This window comes from Aspergillus undulatus (genome assembly GCF_047715775.1).
Source record: "Aspergillus undulatus strain CBS 261.88 unplaced genomic scaffold BDV17scaffold_15, whole genome shotgun sequence".
NCBI lineage: Eukaryota > Fungi > Ascomycota > Eurotiomycetes > Eurotiales > Aspergillaceae > Aspergillus > Aspergillus undulatus.
Window position 1 is genome coordinate 174,520 of NW_027396619.1, and position 25,164 is coordinate 199,683.

The 25,164-nt window shown below is 51.3% G+C and overlaps 7 protein-coding genes across 7 annotated transcripts; 2 read left to right on the forward strand and 5 right to left on the reverse strand.

Moving 5' to 3' along the window:
- Positions 1 to 20: 20 nt before the first annotated feature.
- BDV17DRAFT_297729 (sugar porter family MFS transporter) lies at positions 21 to 1,637 on the forward strand (the record flags this gene model as incomplete). Its single annotated transcript, XM_073763551.1, has 2 exons — positions 21 to 201; positions 274 to 1,637. 2 exons carry the CDS (start codon positions 21 to 23, stop codon positions 1,635 to 1,637), a joined length of 1,545 nt encoding a protein of 514 aa, XP_073617101.1.
- Positions 1,638 to 1,788: 151 nt separating this feature from the next.
- On the forward strand, positions 1,789 to 3,448 carry BDV17DRAFT_289871 (uncharacterized protein; the record flags this gene model as incomplete). The annotated part of the gene is made up of 3 exons (XM_073761753.1): positions 1,789 to 1,955; positions 2,005 to 2,655; positions 2,743 to 3,448. 3 exons carry the CDS (start codon positions 1,789 to 1,791, stop codon positions 3,446 to 3,448), a joined length of 1,524 nt encoding a protein of 507 aa, XP_073617102.1.
- A 121-nt stretch (positions 3,449 to 3,569) lies between these two features.
- BDV17DRAFT_289872 (Six-hairpin glycosidase-like protein) lies at positions 3,570 to 6,294 on the reverse strand (the record flags this gene model as incomplete). The annotated part of the gene is made up of 10 exons (XM_073761754.1): positions 3,570 to 3,676; positions 3,736 to 3,810; positions 3,889 to 4,297; positions 4,364 to 4,421; positions 4,499 to 4,632; positions 4,686 to 4,761; positions 4,833 to 4,986; positions 5,068 to 5,936; positions 5,994 to 6,176; positions 6,230 to 6,294. The coding sequence occupies 10 exons, from the start codon at positions 6,292 to 6,294 to the stop codon at positions 3,570 to 3,572; spliced, it is 2,130 nt and encodes a 709-aa protein (XP_073617103.1).
- A 5,504-nt stretch (positions 6,295 to 11,798) lies between these two features.
- Positions 11,799 to 13,079, reverse strand: BDV17DRAFT_289874 (uncharacterized protein; the record flags this gene model as incomplete). The annotated part of the gene is made up of 1 exon (XM_073761755.1): positions 11,799 to 13,079. The coding sequence occupies one exon, from the start codon at positions 13,077 to 13,079 to the stop codon at positions 11,799 to 11,801; it is 1,281 nt and encodes a 426-aa protein (XP_073617104.1).
- A 1,981-nt stretch (positions 13,080 to 15,060) lies between these two features.
- BDV17DRAFT_44944 (F-box protein) lies at positions 15,061 to 16,787 on the reverse strand. The gene has a single exon (XM_073764535.1). It carries the CDS (start codon positions 16,708 to 16,710, stop codon positions 15,124 to 15,126), a length of 1,587 nt encoding a protein of 528 aa, XP_073617105.1. The 5' UTR covers positions 16,711 to 16,787; the 3' UTR covers positions 15,061 to 15,123.
- A 1,972-nt stretch (positions 16,788 to 18,759) lies between these two features.
- Positions 18,760 to 19,320, reverse strand: BDV17DRAFT_289876 (uncharacterized protein; the record flags this gene model as incomplete). The annotated part of the gene is made up of 1 exon (XM_073761756.1): positions 18,760 to 19,320. One exon carries the CDS (start codon positions 19,318 to 19,320, stop codon positions 18,760 to 18,762), a length of 561 nt encoding a protein of 186 aa, XP_073617106.1.
- Positions 19,321 to 20,948: 1,628 nt separating this feature from the next.
- Positions 20,949 to 23,914, reverse strand: BDV17DRAFT_44968 (putative MFS lactose permease). The gene is made up of 9 exons (XM_073764536.1): positions 23,153 to 23,914; positions 23,031 to 23,100; positions 22,939 to 22,986; positions 22,787 to 22,889; positions 22,487 to 22,728; positions 22,119 to 22,439; positions 21,811 to 22,068; positions 21,391 to 21,742; positions 20,949 to 21,307 (listed from the first exon to the last, which is right to left on the reverse strand). The coding sequence occupies exons 1-9, from the start codon at positions 23,267 to 23,269 to the stop codon at positions 21,163 to 21,165; spliced, it is 1,656 nt and encodes a 551-aa protein (XP_073617107.1). The 5' UTR covers positions 23,270 to 23,914; the 3' UTR covers positions 20,949 to 21,162.
- Between the last annotated feature and the right edge of the window lie 1,250 nt (positions 23,915 to 25,164).

Below are 25,164 nucleotides of genomic sequence, written 5' to 3' on the forward strand. Positions count from 1 at the left end.
GCTTCACGATCCACGCCAACATGACTACGAACAAGGAACCCGCGACCCGGGAGGTGCCTTCCAGCCCTCTTCCCTGGTATCAGCAGCCGAGGCTACGACAGCTCTACCTGATGATGGTCATTCTGTTCCTCGCCTCGACAAGCCTAGGCTATGATGCTAGCCTGCTCAACGGCCTACAGACAATGGACACCTGGGCAGCCTGTATGCCACTCCTCCCCCTTGCATACACTGCTTCTGATTCCTAGCCAAGGGAAAATCGCTGACATCGAACAGACTTCAATAACCCAACGGGCAGCCGCCTCGGCCTTTTCGGCGCTCTTCCAGGCATCGGAACATTCGCCGTCTTCCTCGTCGCCCCCTACGTCTCCGACGGTCTCGGCCGCCGCATGGGAGCAGCGGTTGGGTCATCTGTAATCATTGTCGGTGCGCTCGTGCAAACGTTCCCTCCTCGTTCAAGCCCCGATGGAATGTACCTCGCCGGACGAATTGTTGTGGGCATCGGGTCGGGCATATGCAACGGCGCCTGTCCGCTACTGATCACTGAAGTCGCACATCCCGACCACAGAGGAAAGATAACCACGATCTATAACACCCTTTGGTATCTCGGTGCCATCGTCGCTGCCTGGTCGGCATTTGGAACACTCGAGAATCTGACAGGCGACGTCCAGTGGCAGCTTCCGACGGCGTTGCAGGCCCTGATGCCCGGGCTACAACTGCTAGGGATCTGGTTTCTCCCAGAGTCACCGCGTTGGTTGGTCAGTAAGGGCAAGCTAGATGAAGCGCTCTCTGTCTTGTTCAAATACCATGGCAATGATAATGCGAATGACGAATTTGTTCAGTGGGAGTTCGCTGAGATACGGGAGACGCTGAGGCTAGAGCAGGAAGTAGCAGCGACGGGCTGGAAGGAGCTCATTCGCACTCGAGGCAACCGAAAACGAAGCCTGCTCATCATTCTCACGGCGATCTTCTCGCAGTGCAGCGGCAATGGCCTGGTTTCTTACTACCTCTCGCAAGTCCTCAATACCATCGGCATAACTGGGTCGCTTGACCAGGCGAAGATCAACGGTGGACTAACCATCTGGTGCCTTGTCGTCTCACTGGTGGCCGCATTTCTGGTCGACCGATTCGGACGCAAGACGCTTTTCCTCTTTGCCGGTGTCGGTATGCTCATCTCGTTCAGTGTCTGGACTGCCTGTAGCGCCGTCTACAACCGGACCGGGTCCGCACCTGCTGGTCGAGCCGTACTGGCCATGATCTTCTTATTCTATGGCGCGGCTGGGGCAGCATGGCCGGGCCTTACCGTTGCGTACACTGTTGAGATCTTACCATTCAATATCCGAGCCAAGGGTCTGACGCTGTGTACCTGTGTCGCTGCGCTTGCGGGGATCTATAACCAATACGTCAACCCGCTCGGTCTGGAGGCGCTGGGATGGAAGTTCTACTTTGTCTATATCGCAATACTCGTAATCGAATGTGTCGTGATCTTCGTCTATTTTGTGGAGACCAGGGGCCCAACCCTGGAGGAGATTGCGGTGCTCTTTGATGGGCATGACGCACCGGCTGGGCTGGCGAGGGTGGGAGCAGAGAAAGACCACGAACAGCCAACATCAGACCATAAGGAGACCATAGCCAAATAGGTATAAGCCAATAACAATTTGAGCAAGAGATGAAAGTGTGCGGGGTTAGTCCGGGGTGGAATCTGGGGTTTGCGAGTCATTTAACCGAGGTTTAAGCGAGATATATGCGACCTTCTTCCTCTCTCCATCCCTGCTCTCTCTTCAAGAAACGATGGTCTCGAAAAACCATCAGCGCAATCAGAGTGCCTGCGACATTTGTCGCAGTCGCCGCGTCAAGTGCCAACTCACGGAAGGCGAAGATTCCTGTGATGGGTGTCGGTTCCTAGGAGTTCCCTGTACATCCAACAAGCCTCGGAGGAAGAGGGGGCCTCCAAACCGGTGCGTCAAGAGCTCGTCAACGTTATTTTATCACTCTGACTTTTGGTAGACACGCCATTCAGGCAAACGCCATACCTGGAATCGACCCATCTCCACCTGCTATTCACCCACTGTCGCCAGAATCATCTCAATCGTCAATCCTCCCTACACCTACCGACTCCCCATTAGTGGCGTCGCCACCAACGTACTGGCCCGAGCTAAAACACAATATCTTGCATCTTCTCGCTCCCACGAATCTCATAAATACCGTCCTGAACGATTGGTTCACACACATCCACCCCCTCGCGCCCATCCTACACCAGCGCCGCTTCCTAACCCGTCTCCGCAATGGCGAAGCCAAGGCTGACCCTATCTTCTGCGCCCTCGTGATAAGCGTGCTCTGCGCAACATGCGGAACACTGCGCCGCAAGAGCTTCACGCAGTACCATCCGATTACGCTTGACCGGTGCATCGAGCTCATCCGAAGCCATGGTCTCCTCCCCGTGGACGGGCCGTACACGCTTGACTGGTGCATTGCAAAATATAACCTTGCGACTGCGTCCATGGCGCATAGGGATTTGTCCGATCCATGGACGCATCGAGTGGTGAGTGAGGCGGTTTCAGGGACGAGATACCTACTTGCGTTTAAGGTGGGTGGTATGGGCGTTTTTGACAGAGAGATCTTAAAGAGGTTGCATTGTCTCATTGAGATTTGCGTGACGTGCGTCCATTGCCCCTAGTCTGATATGAAGAGTACCACATCCCGTGCATGACGAACGATTTGGATCTAACAGGCCCTCACCTGCAGCAACTTCGATATGCTGGGCCGATCCGCTCACGGCCGCCTTCCTCTAGAGAGGGGAGACCTTGCCCACCTACAGCCGAAAGCATACACAGACGCCGAGCTTGACTCGTCTTCAACGCCAATTACAGGTACCCTCACCCAGAGAGATATCTTGCCCAATTACCACTGTGACAACACAAGCTACGTCCCAGGCCTAATCTACCTTCACGCAATCTTCCAAACCTGGCACATCTGCCAAACAGACCGATTCTACCTCCCCGCAGTACAAGTCCTGAACACCGGCCTAACCCGCGTCCAAACAACAATCGATACCCTCCCACCCGAACTTCGCTGGCGCGGTGGCCTATCCCGACCCGCAACCGCATCACCAGGCCACGACGTCCAGATCGCAAATATACTTATCACGAGTCTCTACGTTCGGTCAAACTTGATCCAGCAGTTCGGGACGCCGTCGAATGCACAGAATGAAGCAGAGCACCAGCGCATTGTAAGCGATCTACTAGAGGTCCTTGAGCATCTCCCAATGGAAACCCTCGAGGCGAATGGGTATAGTCTTATTCCGAAGATAAGGGATATAGGGGGTGCTTATCTCGAGGTCTTAAGGGGGGATTTGGATGGACCACTTGTGGCTATTGCGGATCTAGCGAAGGGAAGACTGGAGCGGTTATTGACACAGCTTGGGGTTCTCGATTTTAGACCTGGGGTATGAGCGGAGTTTGATTTCTAATCCGTACCTCGCAACCTAGGCATAAGAATTTCTGGATCCCATTATACTATGTATTCTTTACGGCGGTATCTGAAGTTCCAGTTGGTCCCTCAGTCTGCCTCCCCTATAGAGCCTTCCGAAGGCCTTCATGCTTCACAACCCAGCTCCCGTCCTTAGGAAATCCGGGCGCGTGGCCTTCAGACCCTTCCCATCCTGCTGCCATGTAGGCAACTAAGGGGCCTGATTAGTACAAGAGCTGGCCTTGGAACAGGATTATGATCGAAACCCACCAGCAAGTAAAAACCCGGCATTACCCGGCATAAACGGCGGCGGCGTCCCACCATCACCTCCTCGAACCGCAAACCCTACAGGAAAAAAAAACCATCAGCACAAACAAGTCTCAAGGGCCACTTCAGCGCAAAAAGTAATAAAGGCGTCCATACCAGCATCATCAAACCTCCAAAACTCAAACGCAGTCAAATGGCGCACTGCCCTCTCGCGCTCCCCAACCCTCGCAGAATTAATCGCAAGAACCGGCCTCCCCCACCCCCTGATATCCTCATCCCTCCAAACCTCCGCTATCTTATCCGATGTCCGTTTCGCGATTCCAGGATCGACGGCTGCATTATCAGGAAGGATCCCCTGGAGCATGATTAGGCTCCGCGGGTCGTCGGTTAAGCTTGGGTCGTCCCACCAGGACGAATTTAGGCCGGAGTAGACAGCGTAGAGGTTGTCGACGACGGGGGGTGGGGAGAGGTTGGATGCGACGGTGGTCCATTTTGTGGGGATGGGGAGGGAAAGTTTGCGTTTCCAAAAGATTGCGGTGTCGAGGGCGTAGCGCCAGTATGCTATCTGGACGATGAGTATGGTTAGTGGGTGTTATGGGGGTGTGCTCGGAAGGGTGAAGGAAAAATATACCTCGTATGCTAGATTGCGTGTTTCAGAAGGTGGGGTGTTCTCGGTGACGCCGTATGAACTATTCATATTAGTTCTTACTCGGAATTAGACGGACAGGAGGAGATGGGAACATGCGGTGGACCAAGATCATAAAACCCCGAAATCTCGTTCTTCCAAGCGTAAGACGCCATATAATCCGCTGTCGCCGTTATAACACGGTCCCACTTCTCTAATGTTTCTCGAGTGGGCGAAGCGCGGTACGCCAGTTGGGCTAGGTACATCGGGTGAGGCTAGCCTTAAGGTTACCAAAGATTGCCTTTGACTAAATGTGTGGGCAGCTTACCTGCTGCCATAGCAAAAGCCCGTTGATACCCCCCGGCGAACTCACACCAGTGTTCGTTTCTGTCATTTTCGGCCACCTACCGTACAAACTCAGACATCAGCCCGTCCGCAAGGAAAGCGAGAGTTAAGGTTAGCTAGGGATACACACCTAGCCCCTTCCCACCCCATTTTCTCCGCCCTCGCAATAGAAGAGGGAAGTAGTGTCTCATAGAGCTCAGGGAAAATTGCATCGAGAAACTCCCGGCGCCCCCAACTGGCCCAGTGCGCGTTATGCCAGATTACCATCTCCATGTGGAATTTCCCTAAAGTAGTCTCGTCAGTCCCCCGGCTTTATCAAAACATTACCCCTAGAGCCAGGAGGAAAGGAATGGAAAGTTACGTACCATACCACCCGTTATTCATCAACCCACTCTCCTGTGGCGACTGTCCCGTCGCCGCACTATTCACGCGAACATGGTACATCGAGAGGATGATCCGGCGCTGGAGTTCGTTGGCTGCGGGGTTTGTTGATTCCGTTAGGTCGACGAAGCCGCCAGTGGCCCAGTATTTGTTCCAGGCTACGCTATTGCGGTGTTGGATTTCCGATGGTTGCGCGGGGATGGATTTCTCAGGGGAGAAGTGGGCTGTGAAGGAGAGGGAGGATGACCGTGATCGGGGACTGAGTATGTAGCGGTGCTTGAGTAAACCGGTGGCGTTTTGGGGATGGAATAGCTGGAGGGGCGTAGTGGATGGCCAGCGCAGGTTCAGGAAGTAGTTGGTTTCCTGGAGTTCGTGGTGGATGTGCGCTGTTGTGTTCTCTCGACTGGGGATAATTGTTGTTGTGTGGTTATCAGGGAAATCGTATACACCCACGAAGACTTCGTACTTGTACTCAGTTGTATGGATGGGCGGATAAGGAAAGTCCAACTCGACTGCCAACCCCCCTGAGCTGAGAAGCTCCGACTCGATCTCGAAGGCTACTGAGTCTGACTCAAAGTCTCCCTGAGTGACTACCCTTACGCTTATCCCGTCGACATTGAACGTTGAGGTGATGGCCCCATTCCACAGATCTAGTTCCTGTCGGGGATCGGAAAGCTGGTCTGCTGCCAGTAAGACACCATTATATCTCAACCCTACCCGCCCGAGATTTATGCGATTCGGATTTCCGATTAGCCACTGCGATACTTCCGGGAGGTTGGGGTCGGGAATGTCATAGGAGACGTTGCGCCCGTGCGTTAGCATTGGCACGCCGGTGTAGTCTTCAAGGCGCTCTCTGAGGCATAGTATCAGCCATAACAGATCGTTCGGGGATAGAAGCCTTGTCTCTCACCCATTGTTCGGTAGGGAGTCATTATGCCAGGCCCAGCTGGAAAGGGTGTTGAATGGCAAAAACGTCTGCATCCCGCTATTATCAACGCCAAATGCAAAGTCACCATTGCCGACCTGGAGCGGGGTCGTCTCATTGTCAATCAGACTGGTGCGCACGACATTGTACTGGGACACTACGTGCTGCCTGGAGGTGGGAGTGTCAATTTACTTGGATACAAGAGCCAGCGAACCGCATACCTGTCGATTTCTCCTAACGCTAAAGTAGGTAATAGGTATAAACACAGGAACGTGACAAGATCCATCTTAGTAGCTGGTTAAACATGAGATAATCATAAGAAGCCCGCCCTGCTGCTTTTATCCTGCATCGGAGTAATTGCGGCCGAGGATCTGGAAAAGGGACCCCGCAGATTGCGCACGCTAGCCCAGGATATTTTCCAGTTAATGCACCAATGCTGTCATATTCATGAACGAAGATCCTTCGCTGGACAGAATTAGCCTGAATGACAGCATTCATGCCGGCAGCGGTGTGTCGTGACGTTGCTGGTGCCGACATAAGATCTTGGATAAATCTGACAGGAGACCCAAGCATACATGAGCCAGTACCCGGAACCAAGGGAAATGTCAATATTCGTAATCCGTCCAGTTGACCAGACTTTTCCTGATTGCGCAAGCGTTCGAGAGGCAGCCGGTAATCATTCTGGCGTCCTCCTGCAGGAACCAGCTTCTCAATACCGCGTACCTCCATAAGAGATGGATGATCAACATCAAAGTCCCTCAGAAGGTCTCATAGCTGGCGGTCGTGGTACTGGTTTCTTGCGGGGAAATACCCGCGAATGGTGAGACGGCGAAGATTGGAAGGCAGTTGATCCAGTTAGATTAGGTCGCGGAGGTTTCTGGCGATGGGCAAACCAAAGGCCCTGGGTAAAATAAAATAAGGAGATGGCTCCGATTCCCAGGTTTGCCAGTTTGTCAAAATCATTGAGGCACCCAGTTTCCTGCCAGAGGGATTCTGGTGGAGGGTGAACGCGCGACGCATCATTTTCCCGTTGGCCATCTGGATCTGGAATTCGGCGACTGAAAGAAAGTAGCACTTCCCATAACTATAGTCGCAACCGAGGCCCAAGTTCTCTAGAATGGATCAATGACGGAGCATACATCTGAGAAGCGCTGCGGCATTAACCTCATAGCAAATTTCGTCCGAGCCGAGGGCGCGCCCAGCGCGTTTGGATATGTAGCCGGTCGCGAAAGTGAATTCCCGGAGTCCTTGAATAGAGCAAAGAAGAGGGGCCAGGAAGGCCGTTCCTATGTTGGATCGGTGAAATGCCAGACTTTGGATCTGACGGGGGCTTGGTGGGCGCTAATATTGCTGAACATGATATAGTCTCATGCCTTCGACAATGATCCTCTCGAGCGCAGGTAATTGTGGGATCATCTCCATGCAGCCAAAAAGGTCACATGGTGAATATGTATACTTGCCTAGCGGCGCCGCTCGCAGGAAGGAGATGGAGATCATCCACGACCTCGTCAGGTATCTTGCTAAAAGCGACCATTTTGAAAATCCTGATCTTCAAGGGCCTGCAAGAGGAGCCTTTACTGAACGTTGAGGGTTGGTATCGATAATGGATGAACAATGGAACATGCAGAGATGAAAGGGTTAGGAGAAGGGAGAGTTGAGGACGCACCAAGACCACAAAGGAGGGTGGCAGAGAATTTATGTGCGGGAGAAAGATGCCCTAAGGCAGGACAGGGCACAGTGATGGAAATTTTCTTTCCACCTCGTCAGCCAAATGCGCAGGTTGTCACAGCAGTTCGTAGATAGGGTTTCGGGACGCTGACTGCCTGCAGCACCAGGTGTGGGCCCTATCAAAACCAAAACAAAGGCTTCCTTCACGCAGGTTTGTGAATTCTGTGCGGATGCCTAACGTCATATGTGTTCGTCCTACTTCCAGACCCTGATTTCTCCTGCACGAGGCCTGATTTGGATATCAAAGCCTCCGGATGATATCCGGTTGGTCCTAGCAGGCGTGCAGGAAAGTGATGGCAGACATGAATCTCAGGACGCATCTGGAAATCGAGCTGCTGCATACATGACTATGAAGCCGGAGTAGAGAAGATCGTGAATCAAAGGGCGGATTTCTCTACGGTTTGTCATCCAAAGCCTTGTCTCCAGGACAGCATAAAAGCAGATTTTTCTTCGTCGAAGTCAACCTCTCAAAGAACCCTTTCCCTCTTCAACCGCATGATTGCTCGCCAATCTCCGCGAACTGCCTCACGTCCAAAGCTTTTTATGAATACAAGAAACGGCCTTCATCAACCATGGCAAGCGACAACAACAACAGAGACCAGGACATGGGCGGCAGCGAGGAGCCAAACGCATCTACCTCCAAGCCGACTTTCAACCTCGCCCTACGTTCCCGGCCAACTGTCCGCCTGCCTCCACCTGCAATCCCGAGGCCGGTACGTGCTACTCAATACCTTTGACCCGAGTCCAACTAATCCGCCTCCATCTCCAGTTCATGTCCAAGCCCCAGTCCAAGCCCCAGCCTCAGAAATCCGTAACTGAAGCAGCCCAACCTGGAGCGAAGACCTTTACTTCCGTCTCGACGTCGACTAACCGTTCATCTTCGACTTCGACTCCTATTTCAACTCTGAACCCTCATACCGCCCCGACCTTCACTCCTAGACCGGCCATTACTCCTGCGGCGACGTTTATCCCTCCATCGGTTCCATCCTACAGCCAAGCCTCGGTGCTGATGCAGGCCTCGATCCCCATCCAAGCTCCGACTCCCTACCCCAACCGCCAGGTGTCTTTCCACGGGCGCCAGCCTCAGGATCCCTTCCATAGCCCGGGCCCCAACCACCCACCAGGTCCGATCCGCTTCGCAGCTCCCTTCCAGGGCTCAAACCCAATCCGCGGACCAGCACCACCTCAGCTGCCCGGCCCGATCCACCCGCCTGCTCTCAACCAGGGCCAGCCTGGGCATCTACCCCAGCTCCCTCCGGTTCACAAGCGCATGCCGACTCGCTCGACGGCGAATCTGTTCACACCCATGTGGATATGCGTAGGTGATCCAGTCCGGGGCCAGATGTTATACGGCGTGTGATGACTGACAAACTCTAGTGCGGATGTGAAGACGGACCGAACGGGACAAACGATAGTCTCTGCTATGGATGTCACCATGTTAAATGCGACTCCTGTAACGTGCTCTGGATTTGAACTGGAGATATTGTCACAATCATGAGCTACTATGGTCACGAAGATAAGCTTGTATCGGCGAACGGAGTGTTGGACATTCATCCTTGGGAAATAACCTGGTGGTGCAATATGGCGAAAGGATCATGGAAGAATACGGAGTATGAACAAGACATATTCTTCTAGGTAGTACGATTTGGATAGGAGTCATAATGGATGGTTTGTCTTGCTATTTGCCTGCGACGTCGCCACCTTTGGCTTACTCGAAATCCAACCCCGACGTAACAGTCTAGGGTTTCGTACCCGGGCCACTAATATTACCTACAGTTCTCCAGGAAGGGCGTCACTTTGGCCGTCGCCCCTGTACAGGCACTACCCCGTCTTGATAAGATCGCCATTTGATTCGAATGCGAATCCAGGCATTTTTACGTGACCGGCGGCGGCAACGATTCCAACTACGCACCATCCGCACGAAAGGACTCCGTCAGATAATCGAGACAGATCCTGCTGGACTCAAGAGGTGCGCATCACGTAGCTGACGGGATGGTACAGCTAATATTGAGCCCACCATGCTGTTGACCACCGCTTCAACCCACTCGAGGAGTTAATTTATTCTTTTATCCTGGGCACAATGCAGGGAGGCCACGCTAAATCTCGGGCAACACAGGAAAGCTTTTCTACTCGCTGACCCTCAGCTTGTTCTGTAAGACTCGCGTCTTTTGATTCTAAACAACCTCTTTTTCTTTTCTAACCAAAATCTTGAATAAAAGGACTGGATATCATAAGGGTCCAACCTAGAAAAATCATAAATAGCCCAGAGCTGATACAAAACCTGCTTCGAGTCTCCCACATGGATCCATTACTCGATAGCGTCAAGCAACTCATGTCGAAGCTCCGAGCGGGCGGTAGAGCCTGAGCCCATGCCGGCGGTGGGAAGGGTTTCAGAGAAAAAACGGGCTGTCTGGTCTGATTGGATTAATGATGGATTTATGGAAAGTTAGGCGGGGGAGATAGTCTGCTGCTAGGTTGAATACACAGAGGGGGTGGGGAATCGAGTAGATATAGGAATGCCGCAGCAAATAACACTTGGAAGGAATAATGATGCAAAAAGCCTTGTAAAGGCAACAAAGTGTTTGTGAAGACCGCTTTAACGGGCCAAGGTATGGAGGCTTGATTTCATCCCGGACAGCCTATCAATGGCTTCGAATCCACAGTCTCCATTGGAGTATTGTGGCTGGACCTTCATTAACTGTTATCATATCATCAGTGAAATGTCAGCTTGGTGACAGATGATGTTCAAAAATCTGAATACTTACGGCTAGACCCCCAAGTGCGTTGGAATGTATGAATCACATGTACCTACTGATGATATTGGCGCCCTCGCCTAGTATATAGGGAGAAAGCCAGGCCCGGGTACTTCACTATAAGTGCCGCACACGCGAGAAAGAAGTCTTTGCCGACTCGTTACTTGCAGCAGGACGCCAATGTTCAAGACCCCAGTTCATTGCCTCCTTTCCTGAACCGTACGCACTGCCCAAGGAGGTGAAAAAGTGATCGAAATGAAAGAGTGCCCAAGGATATGACAAAGTGATTGAAGTGCATTCTTCTTTGAAATCAGGCTGATATTATGGGGCCTTCTGGCGTGGCTGCGCAAGAGCAGATGAAGGCTTCGGGTGGTGGCAGTCAGGTTCGTCTCGAATGTCCTAACCCGCTGTTCGGCGAGCCGCGTGAAATATTTGTTTTTATTTCTGGTGCCCTGCCAGTCGCGCTGTATGTTTTTTTTTTTTTTTTTTTTTTATCTTGTGGAGTCAGGTAGGTGCATAATTTCCCCTCGAATCAGAGTTGTCATGGTTGCTCGACACCCATGACTAGATCGGCGCGGGTGAAATTTAGTATATATGATCGGGCAGTGTTGATATTCAAATGCTTATCTGAAAGCTTCCTCAGGCGAGAGGGTTGGGTAGAAGGTTGAGTTTGGCAAAGTGCAAATGAGGGCAGCGGGATTATATAGCATAGGCCACTGAAAAACTCGTTGATGACAAACCTCCGGCTTAGAGGAGAAGAAAATTGGTCTTCCTATAAAGAACCACGATACAAACGGTTCGCCAAAGCCCCAACAGCGTCCTCAGTCCAAGTTTTGAGACATGACCTGAAGGGGCCGGCCTTTGGTTTTCAGCTTGAATAATGGCACCTACAAACGAAACTAAAAGCAAAGACAGCTTCTGTCCCTTGTCCTTGAAAAAGCTGTTTACACTGATACATCTCGCACAATGAGAGACGAGATTAACAAAGTCGGCTAGACGATAAAAAAGCCGACATGTGTCACCAACAACGGCTTGTTGATGAAGCAGAAGCTGTGTACCACGGATTCCCCGAGACATGCTTTATTTGACCTGCGAAAAAAGGAACCCTAGCATTGGCATATCGGCTTTTGAAAAAACTGACACTAAGTCCAGGTCACTAATTGCATGCCCGAAATGTTGTCTCTGACACCGCACTCCTAGCATCAACCAAGCCATTTCATAACCGACGCCAATCAAATATGGAATACTAATGTAGTTAGACATGCCCATAAGCCAAGGTACCCCGTCGCCAGCCCAGCCCAGACCTAGCCTACCACTCCGGCTCACCAACCGGCCAAGTCTCAAGATTGCCACAAACAAAATCCATATGTGGGCCAGCATAGAAAACTGCGTTAGCAAATTCCCCATACCCACGACGGAGCCTAGTATTACTCCAAACCGTATCTCGATAGAAGCGAACTTCCCCATCCAGCAATAGAGATCTCCAATTTGGCAGTCGGAGACGAAGACTCCCTAGACCACCATCGTCGTCCGTGACGTGAAGTCGGGTGAGGTGGAGTTGCTTGAGACGAGAGTACCCGGTACCGAGGTCTTGGATGATACCTTCCCAGTCTTCGTGGTCTGTTAGCTTTATCTCCTTCAGCTTGATGGTTTGTAGAGTCTCGCGGTGGCGTTTGAGATAGGTTCGAAGGGACTCAGCCTCGATCGTAGCGGCGGAAGGTCTAACCCATATGCTGTTTGGGCCGACGAGGATGAGATGTTTCAGCTTGAATGAGCACTTGGCGTCTAGGACGAGCCGGAGCAGGGCTGCCGAGGATTTACCACTCTCGCAAATAAGCTCGAGGTCTTCAAGCTGAGGTGAATGGTGTACCATGTCGAAGATATTGCTGACGAGATGTTCGCAACGAATCGTGAAATTGAAGCTCAGCTTTCTGGTCGTTGCCGTTATTGTCGGAAGGTTAGGCTGTTCCGGGAGCGTGCACAAGGCCCGCAGGTTGATCCTGCTGTCGTCATAGATTGGGCACTGGAGGTTGACCGAAAACGAATGGATAGGACGGTTCAGGATAACAAGCGTTTGAAGGACCAGGGAAACAGTGTCGGCGGTGAGCAAGTCATCCTGTCTTTTGCGCATGGGACCCTGGGGCTGATGAAACTCAAACGAGGTGCAGTTCTCAAGACGCCTCAAGATCCATCTGACATGCATGGCTCCTTCCCCTGAAAGGTGAAGTTGACGGAATGGGCTACTGCGAGGCCAGTAAACTCTACTGCCGATATTGTTCGGACCCTTCCTGCCGAGACGCATTGATTTGACATGCGGTGCAACGCGGCGGTCGCTGGAGAGTCTGTCCAGCATGTAGAGCGAGTCCGCCGAGAAGTCCGTTCTTAAAGTTCTGTAGAACGTCTGTACAAATCGGTTGAATGTCGCGTTGTAGGTGTAACGGCTCGCCCAGCGCAGGGACATGAGGTCGTCACGAGACAGGTAGGAGGCGATGCTGTGAATGATCTCGGGCGGTAGGTCATTCAATACGATTTTGCATGCCAGGTCTGCTGGACTTGCCCTGGAAGACATCATGGTGCTCATGACAGCCATGGTTGAGAGCCCTGGGTAGGAGAGGCTGGACAGAGATGATGAGAGGGGTTATTGTTTCGTGCCGCGTATCACTCAAGATGGGTAAGGAGGGTAGAGGGTAGATGTAAGAAGACAAAAAAAGATTGCACAGTACAAGCTGGCTGATATAAGGCGGATAAAGGAGAAAGCAGTGGGCTCCCACATGATCACTCCTCGTGGTAATCACGCAAAACCACCGCACTTCACAGCGCCGAATGTAGAGGATGCAATGGAAATGGCTTCCTGCAAAGTTTGTCCAGGGCTCGTGAGCCGAAGCCAATGGCACCAGTAAGTTCTTGTCATGAAACTCCACTGGCGCATTATAGTTTCGGATCACAGATGTCAAACCTTACTGTCATCGTGCTTGATTTTATAAGCAGTGGTGCTCTCAAGATGTTCTGGCGGACCACCACCTATAGGACCTATCCATCTGAAGATTTAGAGACTTGAGCATCTGATAGCTGATGCTCAGTCTCTGAGAGCCTTTTACGTTGTCGTCCATCCGAAGATGGCCTCTTCATCAGGACCTTGAATGTCAACACAGATATCAATTGATAAAGAGTCCATTCCTACAGCCCCCTCAGCCATAAGGCTGAATAGCATAGGCAGCATACCCAACAGGCATTTATCAGCCGGACTGTCGATGTCGGTAGTACCATCAGCCTCAATTATGAAAGACTTACAATAGAGACTCAAGCAGAGTCCTGAGGGCTACACAGCCCTCTCGGGGAGGAAAGTATTCCCTTCTTCCCAGTCATGGCCAATCCCAAAATTACCCCAAGCCGAACGGGTATTTACCCAGGTGTGGCCTGGATATTTCCAGTGTCCGAACATCCGTTGCGAGTTCTAAATGTTTGTCCATGTCATTCAACCTCTCTAATGACTTTCTGGGAAGGTCAGTTTCAACAATTTCGAAAGAACGCTTGAAAATCTGGTAGGTATGATTAAAGGTAAACCTGCAGCTTAATCGTAGAGAGCAACCATCGGGATATTCGATGCAGTCAGCAACCATTTTGGCTATCTCTGTGGGGAGCATGGGAAAGATCCCGGCTGCCCCTTCTTGTTCTCCTTCCTTTGCAGTTTCCCCCAGGCTGAGTTCTCGTAGCATTTTCGAAGCGCCTTCCATTTTCAATGAATTTAACTGAAAATGTTAGACCTGTCTAGAACATACTATCCCACTAGAAGGGAAGTGGGCAGCACTTATAAACGATGCCTCCCTTAAATGTAAAGGAGTGCTTACATCCTAGTGAGCAACAAATCTGACAACAAAAGAGAGAGGACAATAACCTTCACGTCTGGCAAGAAATCAATTTCATCTTTTTCGCCCTCAGCGACACGGTCATTCAATGGCGCAGGGGAAGGAATGTTTTGCTGAGCACGTCAGGGAAGCCGGCGTGTCGCACTATCCCGGTGGGCAATGGAACGTAGAAGCTCCCGGCGTGAGTCATCCTGATGGGTAAGTGTAAGTAAATGTAGTTGGAAGACTTGCATGCTGTCAGAAACTATAGGATGTGAAGGGATATTTGTACCCCGAAACTGAATCCCAACTATGAACAAAGCGAGTATGGCACGTCAAGGTTTAGAAGGAGCGTCGGTATTTTGAGTTCTTTCCAGACGAAACGCTTCACTACTGGTCTCCTTTGTTGCCCGATGGATGAAGGAGGGATTTTAATAAAGAAAACCTGCGAATAAGTACCTCCGGATCATTCAAACGTGCTTACAGTCCCCTGCCAGTTCCGCATCAGGATAGAAAGCGCCTGCCTTATGTGTCTAGTTCTTGCTGCTCGATACCTATAACTCTTGTTGAGCACCACCTCCTAGTATACCTTCTCCAGAGCGATTATCAACCCCCACCCTGACGTTACATTTTTATCAGTATTATATAGGACCAGAGAGTACCGCATCCCGCCAGTAATGGGCTGCATAACATATGAAACGTCATTATACCGATCAATAACAGATGCCTTCATTCAATAATGTTACTTTGTACATAGAGGGCAGCTGAAACATAGGACGGGATTCGAGTTCACGAGGTAGCAACCTCATCCCTCTCCAACGCCCAGTCAACCAGAGCATCCCCTTTCCCCTCCTCTCTAATCTCCTCCCCCAGCTCCTTAAGCCAATACCACAGCGCCTCACTCTCATCATAGCAGTTTGTCCACGGCGTAGACCATTCATCGTCGCTTAGCAATTTCACCACGTCGTCCTGCGCCATCACCTCAGCCCGTCTCATTCTCATAAACACCACATTCGTCCGAGTCACGTCATAAGAATCTTTGTCCAGCAGCCACTTCATATCCCCAACAAGGGTTCTTACCCTGCGCCTCAGGTTCTCCGGTGCTGACCTGAGCTTGTACTGGTCATTCAACCTGAAGAACCCCGATTTCAAGTTCCCTGTAAACTCGCTTCGCTGCTTGTTGGCGACGTCTTCCAGCCATTTCACAAGCTCTTCGCCCAGTGCTTGACGGCCGTGTTCCTGCACAAAGCAATGGTTGCATCGCAATCCGTCAATAAGCGTCTCTGTAATCGGAGTGCCGTCCCAATTTGTGAAACGGAGCCCGCCATTCCCGACATCCATGGGTATCCAGTGGTGATATACGCCACCAACGCGGAAAGCACGTTGTTCCTTCCACTGTGAGCAACCGCGACATCGAATCCGATACTGCGTCCACGGTCTATCATGCACATTCTCACGATAGATAGCATGCAGCGGTGCGTTGAACGGCGGTCTTTTTGTCCGCAGCGCCTCAGAGACATCAGGAAAATACCGGTCCACAACCGAGCCATATGACTTAATTCGTCCAGCGACGATAGGTGCTCTAATAGTCCCATATCCGACTGTCTTCCCTGCGCATCCTCGGAACTCGCCCCGTTGAAACCGGCACTCGTTGCATCGTCTCGCGTGTCTACCGGACCCGGCACGTCGGGATTCCACGGCGTGCCGCTCTAGCTCTAGGATGATGTCTTCCTGTTCCTGGGATAATTCTTCGAACTTTGCAAAACTCAATTCCTCGAACGAATCCATGCCGCAGTTTAGGAATTCCGTGAATCGAGCCCATTGCTCCGTCTTGGGACGCGGATTCCCATGCAAATCATGCCTCTCAATTCCCCAGTTCTTACTCACTGTGATCCCGTACCGCTTCCTCAGCTTCTTCTCAACTTCTGAAGTCTTCGCCTCCCGAATTTCCCACAGGGACCGCCCGCCATTCCTACTGCTCACAGACGGCGGCTCCCAAGACGTAACCTTCTGCTCCTGTTCGCCCCCCGGTACAGGCTTACGATACTTTAGTGCCGATGTAGCTTTATTGGAGAACGCATAATGTGGCAGTAGCTTCATGCACCCTGTACAAGCCCAGCGATTCGCTTCCCACTCTGAACTGTGGCGGTCTGGCTCGAGAGTTCCGAATTTGGTGAAATTGATGCGAGGTCCGCCTTCTTTACCGCGGCATTCTAACGCAAGCAGACGTTCGACGAAGTGTTTTCGAGTTGGGGATATGAGCGTTCGGAAGTGAGTGGAGCTTTGGCTGAGGGAGATTAGGGCGATTGGGTCGAGGTAGCGGATTATGGAGGTTTGGAGTTCGGTTGGGATACAGGGAAGGGATGTCGAAGACATCGTGGTACTTTAGTATGCAGTTAAGCCTTTGGGAAGGGTTGTAAGAAGCTCGCAATGTTGGTGCAGGTGGAGAGCGCTTAAATAACTGGACGCTGGATTTGAGGCTGAGGGCGCTTACGGACATAGCCACAGCAGGTGGGGGCGGTTTATATCCGCGCAGCGCAAATGCTATTGAGTCATTAGAACAATTATTCAGCGGTAATCTTTGAAACGAGTGAAGGATTCATACTGGCGCTTTACGTTTTAGGACCCCGACTTCCCCGCGGTCTCCCCTCAGTGGCGGGTGGAAGTTAGGGCTGTCTATGAGAAGCAACAACAAATGAATTCATACTACATATAATCAAACTTCATAAACGTCTACGGGTATCTAGCAAGCATGAGAAACCTGTGAGGCTCTCCTTGATTCTAATTTCCGAAATTCCGAGGCAGTCTACTGCTACATTGTTCTGAAAATCCCAAAATGGAATTGAACAACCCTCACAATTCTATTCTATACTCCCATAATATAAACACTGATGCTCGTCATTTGTATCTCTCTAGATCGCATTTCAATCCCAGTCAGCCCCTCTGGGGTTCTCTACATAGGCTTTCCAAACTCCGGAACGTCTATCCGCTTAATATATTCTAGATTCTCCTCGATAATGTAACTGCATGTGGTTGTCGCATCCCCGTCCAGGAGGTACGCCCACACGCCCCAAATACATGGGGTCCGGGCAGTATGATGTTGAGCGGAAGTAGGAGGGCGTGAAGCTTGCTTATAGATACAACATTAGAAAGGCCTTTCTCTGGAATTTTTGACAAGGGCTTCGATCAAAGTGTTACGGCCTGAACGACAGACTCAACTCTAGATATGCTTTTTGCTGCGGTTGCTCGATGTGTGAATTTATGTATTGACTTCCTTGTTGCGGTCCTTCTTAGAATAAAGGTAATGTCAGACTCTCTATCATTGTGCTCCGTTAATAGGACATACGCAAGGAAAGGTGAGCCGGCGATAAACACAGGACAATGGACAGGATATGGTGGTTCCTCACAAAAAGGGATCTGTCTATGCGATCAGCGCCCAGTATGGAAAGTTTCCGTTTTGACGGGCTTTTCCTGCTTCATTCGAGCCTTAACACGTTTATACGCGGGCTTGCAGTCCTCGCAGGGATGCTTGGGCTTGCATTTGCATTTAGCTTCGCTGATTGAGAGGCTGGACTTAGTTAATGGATTCTTGCTGAGAAGCTTGTCCACGAAAAACATGTTGGGGGGTGACGTCGCTAGCTGGTTAGTTGCTTTGAGCGGCAGTGAGGGACTGGAAAGGCTGTGTGCTACTTAATATATACCTCTGATGCGCCGAGGATCTTTGTTGGACGTGTTCTTTGGCTGATATGTATTCAACGTTGCGTTAGCCCTGACAAAAAAAAAGCGGTTTTCTTTTGTACATGTGCACTTCTTTGCGCTTTCAGGCAAGTCAATCAAACCTATTGGCCCTTTACAACTTGTGAATGTTACAACTTGTGAATGAGTATTCCACTGGTAGAAGTAGTGACAGGAAGCTGCTTAGAATATAAAACCAATTTATTTCTCAGCTTCCTCGCGCTGTGATTGGAACACAACATGAAATGTCTGCCATTCTTTCCATTACGCATTGGCTTTCCTTTCTTTGCCTAGTTACGAGAGGCCTATGATCTGGGTGGTAAGGTGGATCTGGCAACAACTGCCAGTGCATAGAGCTTCTTGCTAAGAAGTGAATTACATGTCTGAAAGCGAAGTTAAGCAGGGATCAGTCACCTATATTGTAAAGGCTCACTATCCCCTTATATAAGGTAAGACACCAGTTATCCTACACCCATCTCACATCTACAGAAATATGGGGTCTCTACGCGCCAGGGACTCGCAAATTAAACCAGGCCCAACTGGGCGTTTAGGATTATCACATACCAACAACAAAAGTAGTTCCATTAGTTGTATTAGTTTGTCCCGTTTTGAGAGTATATATAATCCTAAGGAACAGGAAATAGCCCTTCCCATACCCTCAGAGGTCCGTCTGTTCCTGGATTATTATGATCAACACTTCCATGGCTTGTAAAGAAGACTCCACTCAACATGAGGTAACAACCCCTCAAAGAACCACAACCGCTGACGATTCATACACTTCTCAGGCAACGGGATTCTAATGGTCCAACTCATAACCGGCACATCCGCCACATCCTCAAGCAACCCCGCGATAATCCTCAAGACCTTGTTCTCTTTGCATCCCAGCGGGTGCTTCGAGCCTAGGGGCTGTGTATCAGCCGACATCCACGCCATTTCCCTGGGGAAGTCAATCATAAACCACACCTCGAAGTGGTCGGCACCTTCTAAAGGGCCAATATGGGCCTCGTAGACACGGGGTGATCGGATACCGAGAAATCCCTGCATGTAGTCCTCTAGCTTTTGCTTTGAGGGCGCGCTTACCATTGATCGCTCGTTGAGCTTGAATGGCCGGGTGAGGATTACCGGGTAGGACATGCGGTCGTTGACCAGGTCGCCTTTGAAGTGCCCGCTTAGGGCGATGGGGGGCATGGTCTTGTTGCAGCCTTGGCAGAGAGTGTCGTAGCTGACGCAGTTGAACATGTTGATGAACATTTTGATTTGAGTTGGGTTTGGGCAAATGAGTTTCTTGACAGGGATGGAGAGTGGTTTTATCTCACTAGGGACAAAGGGCTGCGGGGCTGCGTATCAGTGAAAGCAAATAATTACATTATACTGTTCAGTTCGGTCGTTTGAACCTTCCGCATTGTCTCCCGAATACACAACAACATTATGTAGAAGATTGTTGACGTTCTTTGTCTTTTGCAAAAAGGCATCCTTTCAGTGGGCATTGTCTACGTTCCATCGCCTTCGTATGCCTGGCTGAAGTCACTATGCAGTTTATAATGACCCCTAGAACAAATATGTGGACCACTACAATGGAAGTGCTGACATCTTCAATGCCGATTTACATTCTGAAGATATGGGCTTGTTCTTCATCAGGTGCCATATGCTAGGTAGTTTTCTTGAGATGCACACACCCTTGTGAACAATGGAGACCAGCAACATATGTGAACTGAACATAGGTATCTTCCTCACTTTACCTAGATTGGGTGAATAGCAGTCAGGGCAGGTGCCTCCCCCTCCCGAGTGAATGTGTGGTTGCTCCTTCCTATCACTGTGTTGAACTTGCTCCGTACAGAAAGCGTAGCGGAATGAAGTTTCACGAGTGTTCTCTTTTGCATCATCATCAATCTTTGTTCTCCTAGCCCCTTGGAAGTCTAGTATCGTATAAATATACGAATATCCTTGTTCCATCGCGCGCCCACGACCCCGATACTGCTCCCATTCCTTCCTGCTAACTCCTTACCCCGTTCGTGTGGAGCAAGATGGACTGCCAACCGGACCGCACCTCGTGCAAGAATGCATTGTTCTGCGCCAGCTCATAAAAGAGGAGGGCATCATAATTGAAGCCCAAACCAAGCGACCCAAAGACACAACACCCCTATGCATCGAGACAATCAAGATGCCCGAACGCCCATCCATGTCGTCGCTGATAACCGAATACAAGGAAGCCGATCTTGTCAACGAGATCTACGACACTCTAAGGACGTATATCTATCAGCACACGACAGAGCCAGTCACCTTCCATATCCGCATGGTCAAGGCGCACGGTCCGGACTCCGATGTCGTCTGCGGGCCTGTTCATGTTATGGCTGATGTTTCGTCTACCATTGAACTCACTGATCAGAATATATCGGCCCTTCCGCCTCTACTGGACGTCGACTACCCTCAATGGCAGTACGCATTTGTTTCGCCTAGGTTAGAGCATGCGAATGCGTCCCGACTCGCTTGGTTTGTGAGGACGCTTAGTCGGATGGACAGTCGATATATGTATGCCAGGTTCAACAACGCTCTGGAGCGGACCAGGGGTGGCTGTGGCATATGGGAATGGTCGTGTTATGTTGATATTTGGGGGACGCTTGGGTGTGGGTGTTATGTCCAGGGGAGGGTTATTATTGTACATTAGTACTGTCGATTAAGGGTATTTTTTTTTCCCATCGAAACTGGCATCCATTCGTTTTTGGCTTTTCTCTAACTCTCATGTGCTAGACTGCTCATGACGGTTACGCGCTTTTACGTTTATTATGAGCCTCTATTGCGCGATTTTTTTGTCCACATGATGAGACCATACTGCAAGACTACCTGGTGAGGAAGCGAAAATGCCATCAATTCATACCATTAAAATTTTGCCACATCTCATACCTAGCTAGCTTGCCAGCTACAGACACCACAGAACAAGAGAGTGCACTAATGCAATGATACATTCGTCTCACAACATCTTCCAGGATATAATGCAAACAAATCAAGCGGACAATATAGCCAATCCAATACGTGATACGAGTGAAGCGAGAATCAAGCCAGCCATAAATGAGCCAGGCGTGAGCGATCGCTCACTCAAACCTCATCAGGAGAGATCTTCTCAGTGACGTGTCCATCTTCCTGGACAACGACCTTGTCGCGCTTCTTGGACGCCTTGACGGGGCTGGGCTGCTGGTAGATATGCTCGAGTTCTTCGAGGGTACGGCCCTGAGCCTCGACACTGTCCAAGACAATTCATTAACAAACTGCGCCAAAACAAACCTATCCACACTCAAACCATGGGGAGGGGAGAGGGTGACATACCCAAAGAAATACCAACAAGCAGACTCAATAACATCCCAACCAGCAAAGATCCAGAAGTAATTAGTCGAGATATCCTCCAGCGCAATGGGCGACGCAAACTGGGAGATGAAACTTGTTCCAGACACAAGAAAGCCCGAGAGAGCGAGACCTTTCGCGCGTGTCGTGGTCTCGAGTGCTTCGGCGGGGACGACGCCCTGGAGCGGCGTGTAGGTGAATGAGAAGACCAGCTGAAAGAGGTAGTAAAAGGTGAGCGCGGCGCGGCCGAGGGTGCGATCGACCCCTTCCTCGGCTTCGCGCTGCGGGATCATAGGGACTGAGACGCCGGCGTTGATAGCCATGCAGATGGCGCAGCCTGGAGTGGGGTCCATTGTTAGTGGAGGGATTGAATTTGATGTGGGTAAGGGGATGATAGAGACGCACCGAGTGTTCCCCAGACGAGGACAGTGCGGCGAGGCATGCGGTCGCAGTAGTAAACGGCCGTCAGGGCGCCAATGGCACCGACAATGGAGTGGACGACGTTGAGCAGCAGCTGCATAGAGCTAGAGTCGTAGCCGAGGGTCTCGTAGATGGCCGGGTTGAAGTATCCAAGACCGTTGCCGGACCATTGGCCGAAGATGGAGATCATGATGACTTGGGCGAATCGCCAGCGGCCGCTGTGCGAGAGGATGAAGGGACGGTCTGCGATGATTAGCAATGGCTTTGACAGAATAAAGATTCAGTGCACATACAATCCCACCACACCTTGTCGATTCCATCGACGCGGATACCCTCTCTTGTTTCCTCAATTTCCAGACGTACGAGACGGGAGTTGATGTCGCCGTTGCCGTGGTATTTGGCTAGGATGGCATGGGCTTCCTCCTCGCGGCCCTGAGACATGAGCCATCGAGGGGACTCGGGGATGAACCAGACCGAAATGATGACGATGATACTGGCGAAGCACTGGCCGATAAATGGGACGCGCCATGACCAGTTGTTGGGAATGTAACTGCAGCCGTAACAGACAATGGCAGCTGGGATCGAGCCACCGAACCAACCGCAGTTGTAAAGACCTAAAGGAGTAAGCGGAAGCCCTATGTCTAGAGACGAAAATACACACCGACTGCACGACCACGCCAGTGGGGAGGAGCGATCTCGACGGCATATGCAGGCGCAGAGACGACCATGACCTGGATTCCGAAACCAAGCACGAAGCGACCGACGATAAAGTGCGGTAGGGTCATGGCAGTTGCAATGATAATAGACCCGATGATGATAATCCATCCACCGGCAAACATACACTTGCGACGACCGAAATTGTCAGAAATAACGGCGGAGATCGGGGTTGCAACCATGGAGCCACTGACCCGTCAGCTGCAGTCTATAAAGGATGAGGGGGGGGGGAGGGGGGTTGACGTACACTGTGTAGAGCGAAGTAACGACAGAAACCTTGGGGCCGGTCATTCCAGTGTTGAACGTGTACTGATAATGGTCCATTGCAAACACAGCGCCCATCAGGGAGCCTGGGGTTCTCGTCAGTAGAGCGGCTTGGTGGATTAGGGCTGGACGTACCATCATAACCGTTGGCGCAGGCACAGCAGAACGCGATGAAGATACAGACTGAGATCATTAGCGATGTTTCCTAGGAGGACCACCGGACGTACAATAGAGGTGGATACTGGTCTTGCTCCATCTCTCGATTTTGGTCTCGTTAACCGCAGCGAAGAGCTCAGCCTGGTACTGTTAGAGTCGTCTGAAATGCGGCGTAAGGTTCGTTCGCGCTCACGTTGAAGACGTTCTTGGTCTTTGCACCGGGCTTCTCAGCAGTCTTTCCGTGCAGGCTGGCGACATGGGCTCCCTCGGTAACCGAGATGCCGTGCTTCTCCTCGCTGTGAGCCGCCATTGATTCGATAACCGTCTGACTGTGTCGATGGTCGAGTGGGGATGGGTTCGAGAGACGTCCAGGGTTGCAGTGGGTGGGACGGCAGCAGCTTCTTATATCCCGGTGCTCTGGTGTTTCACGACATTGCACACCCTGTCGCCGTCCGTGCAACTCCTGGACAGATGCTCGTTTGGCAGCCAATCTAGCGGCCTGGAAATAGCTTGGTGTGCTCGCATGGATGCTGCAGGCCGCACATCGAATTCGGGTCGACTTGCGGGGGGCGACACCCCAGACTCCGCACGCCAGCGAATGAGGAGGCACGCTCGAATGGGCAGATATGAATTCGCCTGGAAGAACGAATGGCGGCGGCGAATTGTCCTTGGAGGAATTTCTCCGTTCCTGCAACGGCGCTTGGCCCTAGGGTCGCCTGGCCTTGTTGGGCCGTATTCTTTTCGGACTAGCATCCTGCGGCCCCCAGTCTGACCCCCGTGCTTTCTTAGGCTAGATCATCGGCTCACTACCGAGTAATCTGGGGTTGGTCGCAGTGTGCTGGGGATATTCTTATGCGAGGGGTTCTTGTTGGACGTACGAGAGACCCTGGCAGCACCCAAGCCCTAGCGGCAGTGTCCAGACTCAGCACCTCAAACGATCGACAGTTCCTATTATCGCGGTATCCCGACCGATTTTCGCTCAAGTGATCATTGAGGTGAGTAGTTGTAACTCATACTGGAACCGATCGGACAACCCCTGATCGTGCACTGGGGGAACAGTTGATGCTCGTGCACTCTAGCGCTGCTTCCCAACAAGACGATCGGTGAGCAAATCAACCATTTGGTCTTTGACCGTGACCTTGACCGATCTCCTTCTGCTAGGAATTTCGGCGCGACATCCGGCTGTCATATGTCGCTAGCCAACAGCCGCCAGACAAGCGACCGGTAGGCCGAGGACAACGAGGTTAACAGCAAGACAAAGGTAGCCACCTGTTGGGCAATCGCAAGCAAGGCTAATGATAGGCTGGTCTAGATCATTTTAGGCGAGACATGGGCTCAGCTGTTTCACCGGCTCACGCAAGGTCTTCGCGTGCTCTTCCACGGCCTCATCTCCGGGGCAAATCGGGCTTAGTGCATCACCACCTGGCCTTGTCTTGTTGTTCTTTTGCACCCTCAGTCTACAAGATACGGCGTACTTACCTGTCGATGCTCACCCAAATAGGATCAGGAGCCGCGGCGATGGAATCTTTCCGTTTCCTGTTCGTCGCTGTTAGACGACCCGACGCTCTGGTGAACGCTTGACCCCGAGCTGTCGCGTGTCGATGAGCCTAGATCTGCTTTCAAAAATAGTGCCGAACGCTGATAGGTTTCGTCGAGTCTTTTCGCCTCCTGAGCTCGATCTCATCGTGGTCTGTCGGGCTCATGAAGCCGCGATGAACCGGAACAGTTCCCTGGTTCCCGACCCTCCATCACAAGAAGATCTGCCCTTTGTGGTTTCGGGACCTTGTTCGACCGGAGTCGGTGCTTCAGGCGACTTGGCGAGTCTAATGAGTCAGGGTGGGATCAACATCGCCGTTGTTTGGAGTTAGAGATAACACGTTGTGCCTATCGAGTAGCACCACATGCAAAAGCTACAACAGGAGAACGAACATTCAAATGTAAACGCAGTAGTAAAATCTATGAAACCATCTAGGAGATATAGGGAACTTGAATGCTTACAAAATGCACAAAAGGCAACTACACCCAAAGCACCTAACTGCCTTTCGAATCCGTCTCGTTCTTTCCTGTGCTCTTCCTCAGTTTGTCCTTGAGCCGTACCCAGACTCCTTTCTTCTCAACCACGCCAACGCCCAAATAGCAATCCTGATCTCCGTGCACTGTACCTCGACCGTGTGCATGAGAAGGCCCGGGCCCCGACTAAGGCGG

Coding starts and splice junctions, on each gene's coding strand:
- BDV17DRAFT_44944 (XM_073764535.1), bottom strand. CDS start 16,710: ATGTCTTCGACATCCCTTCCCTGTATCCCAACCGAACTCCAAACCTCC.
- BDV17DRAFT_44968 (XM_073764536.1), bottom strand. CDS start 23,269: ATGGCGGCTCACAGCGAGGAGAAGCACGGCATCTCGGTTACCGAGGGA. Junction 22,987..23,030: donor GACCAGTATCCACCTCTATT/GTACGTCCGGTG, acceptor TAATGATCTCAG/TCTGTATCTTCATCGCGTTC. Junction 21,743..21,810: donor CCTCGTCTGGGGAACACTCG/GTGCGTCTCTAT, acceptor ACCCCACTCCAG/GCTGCGCCATCTGCATGGCT.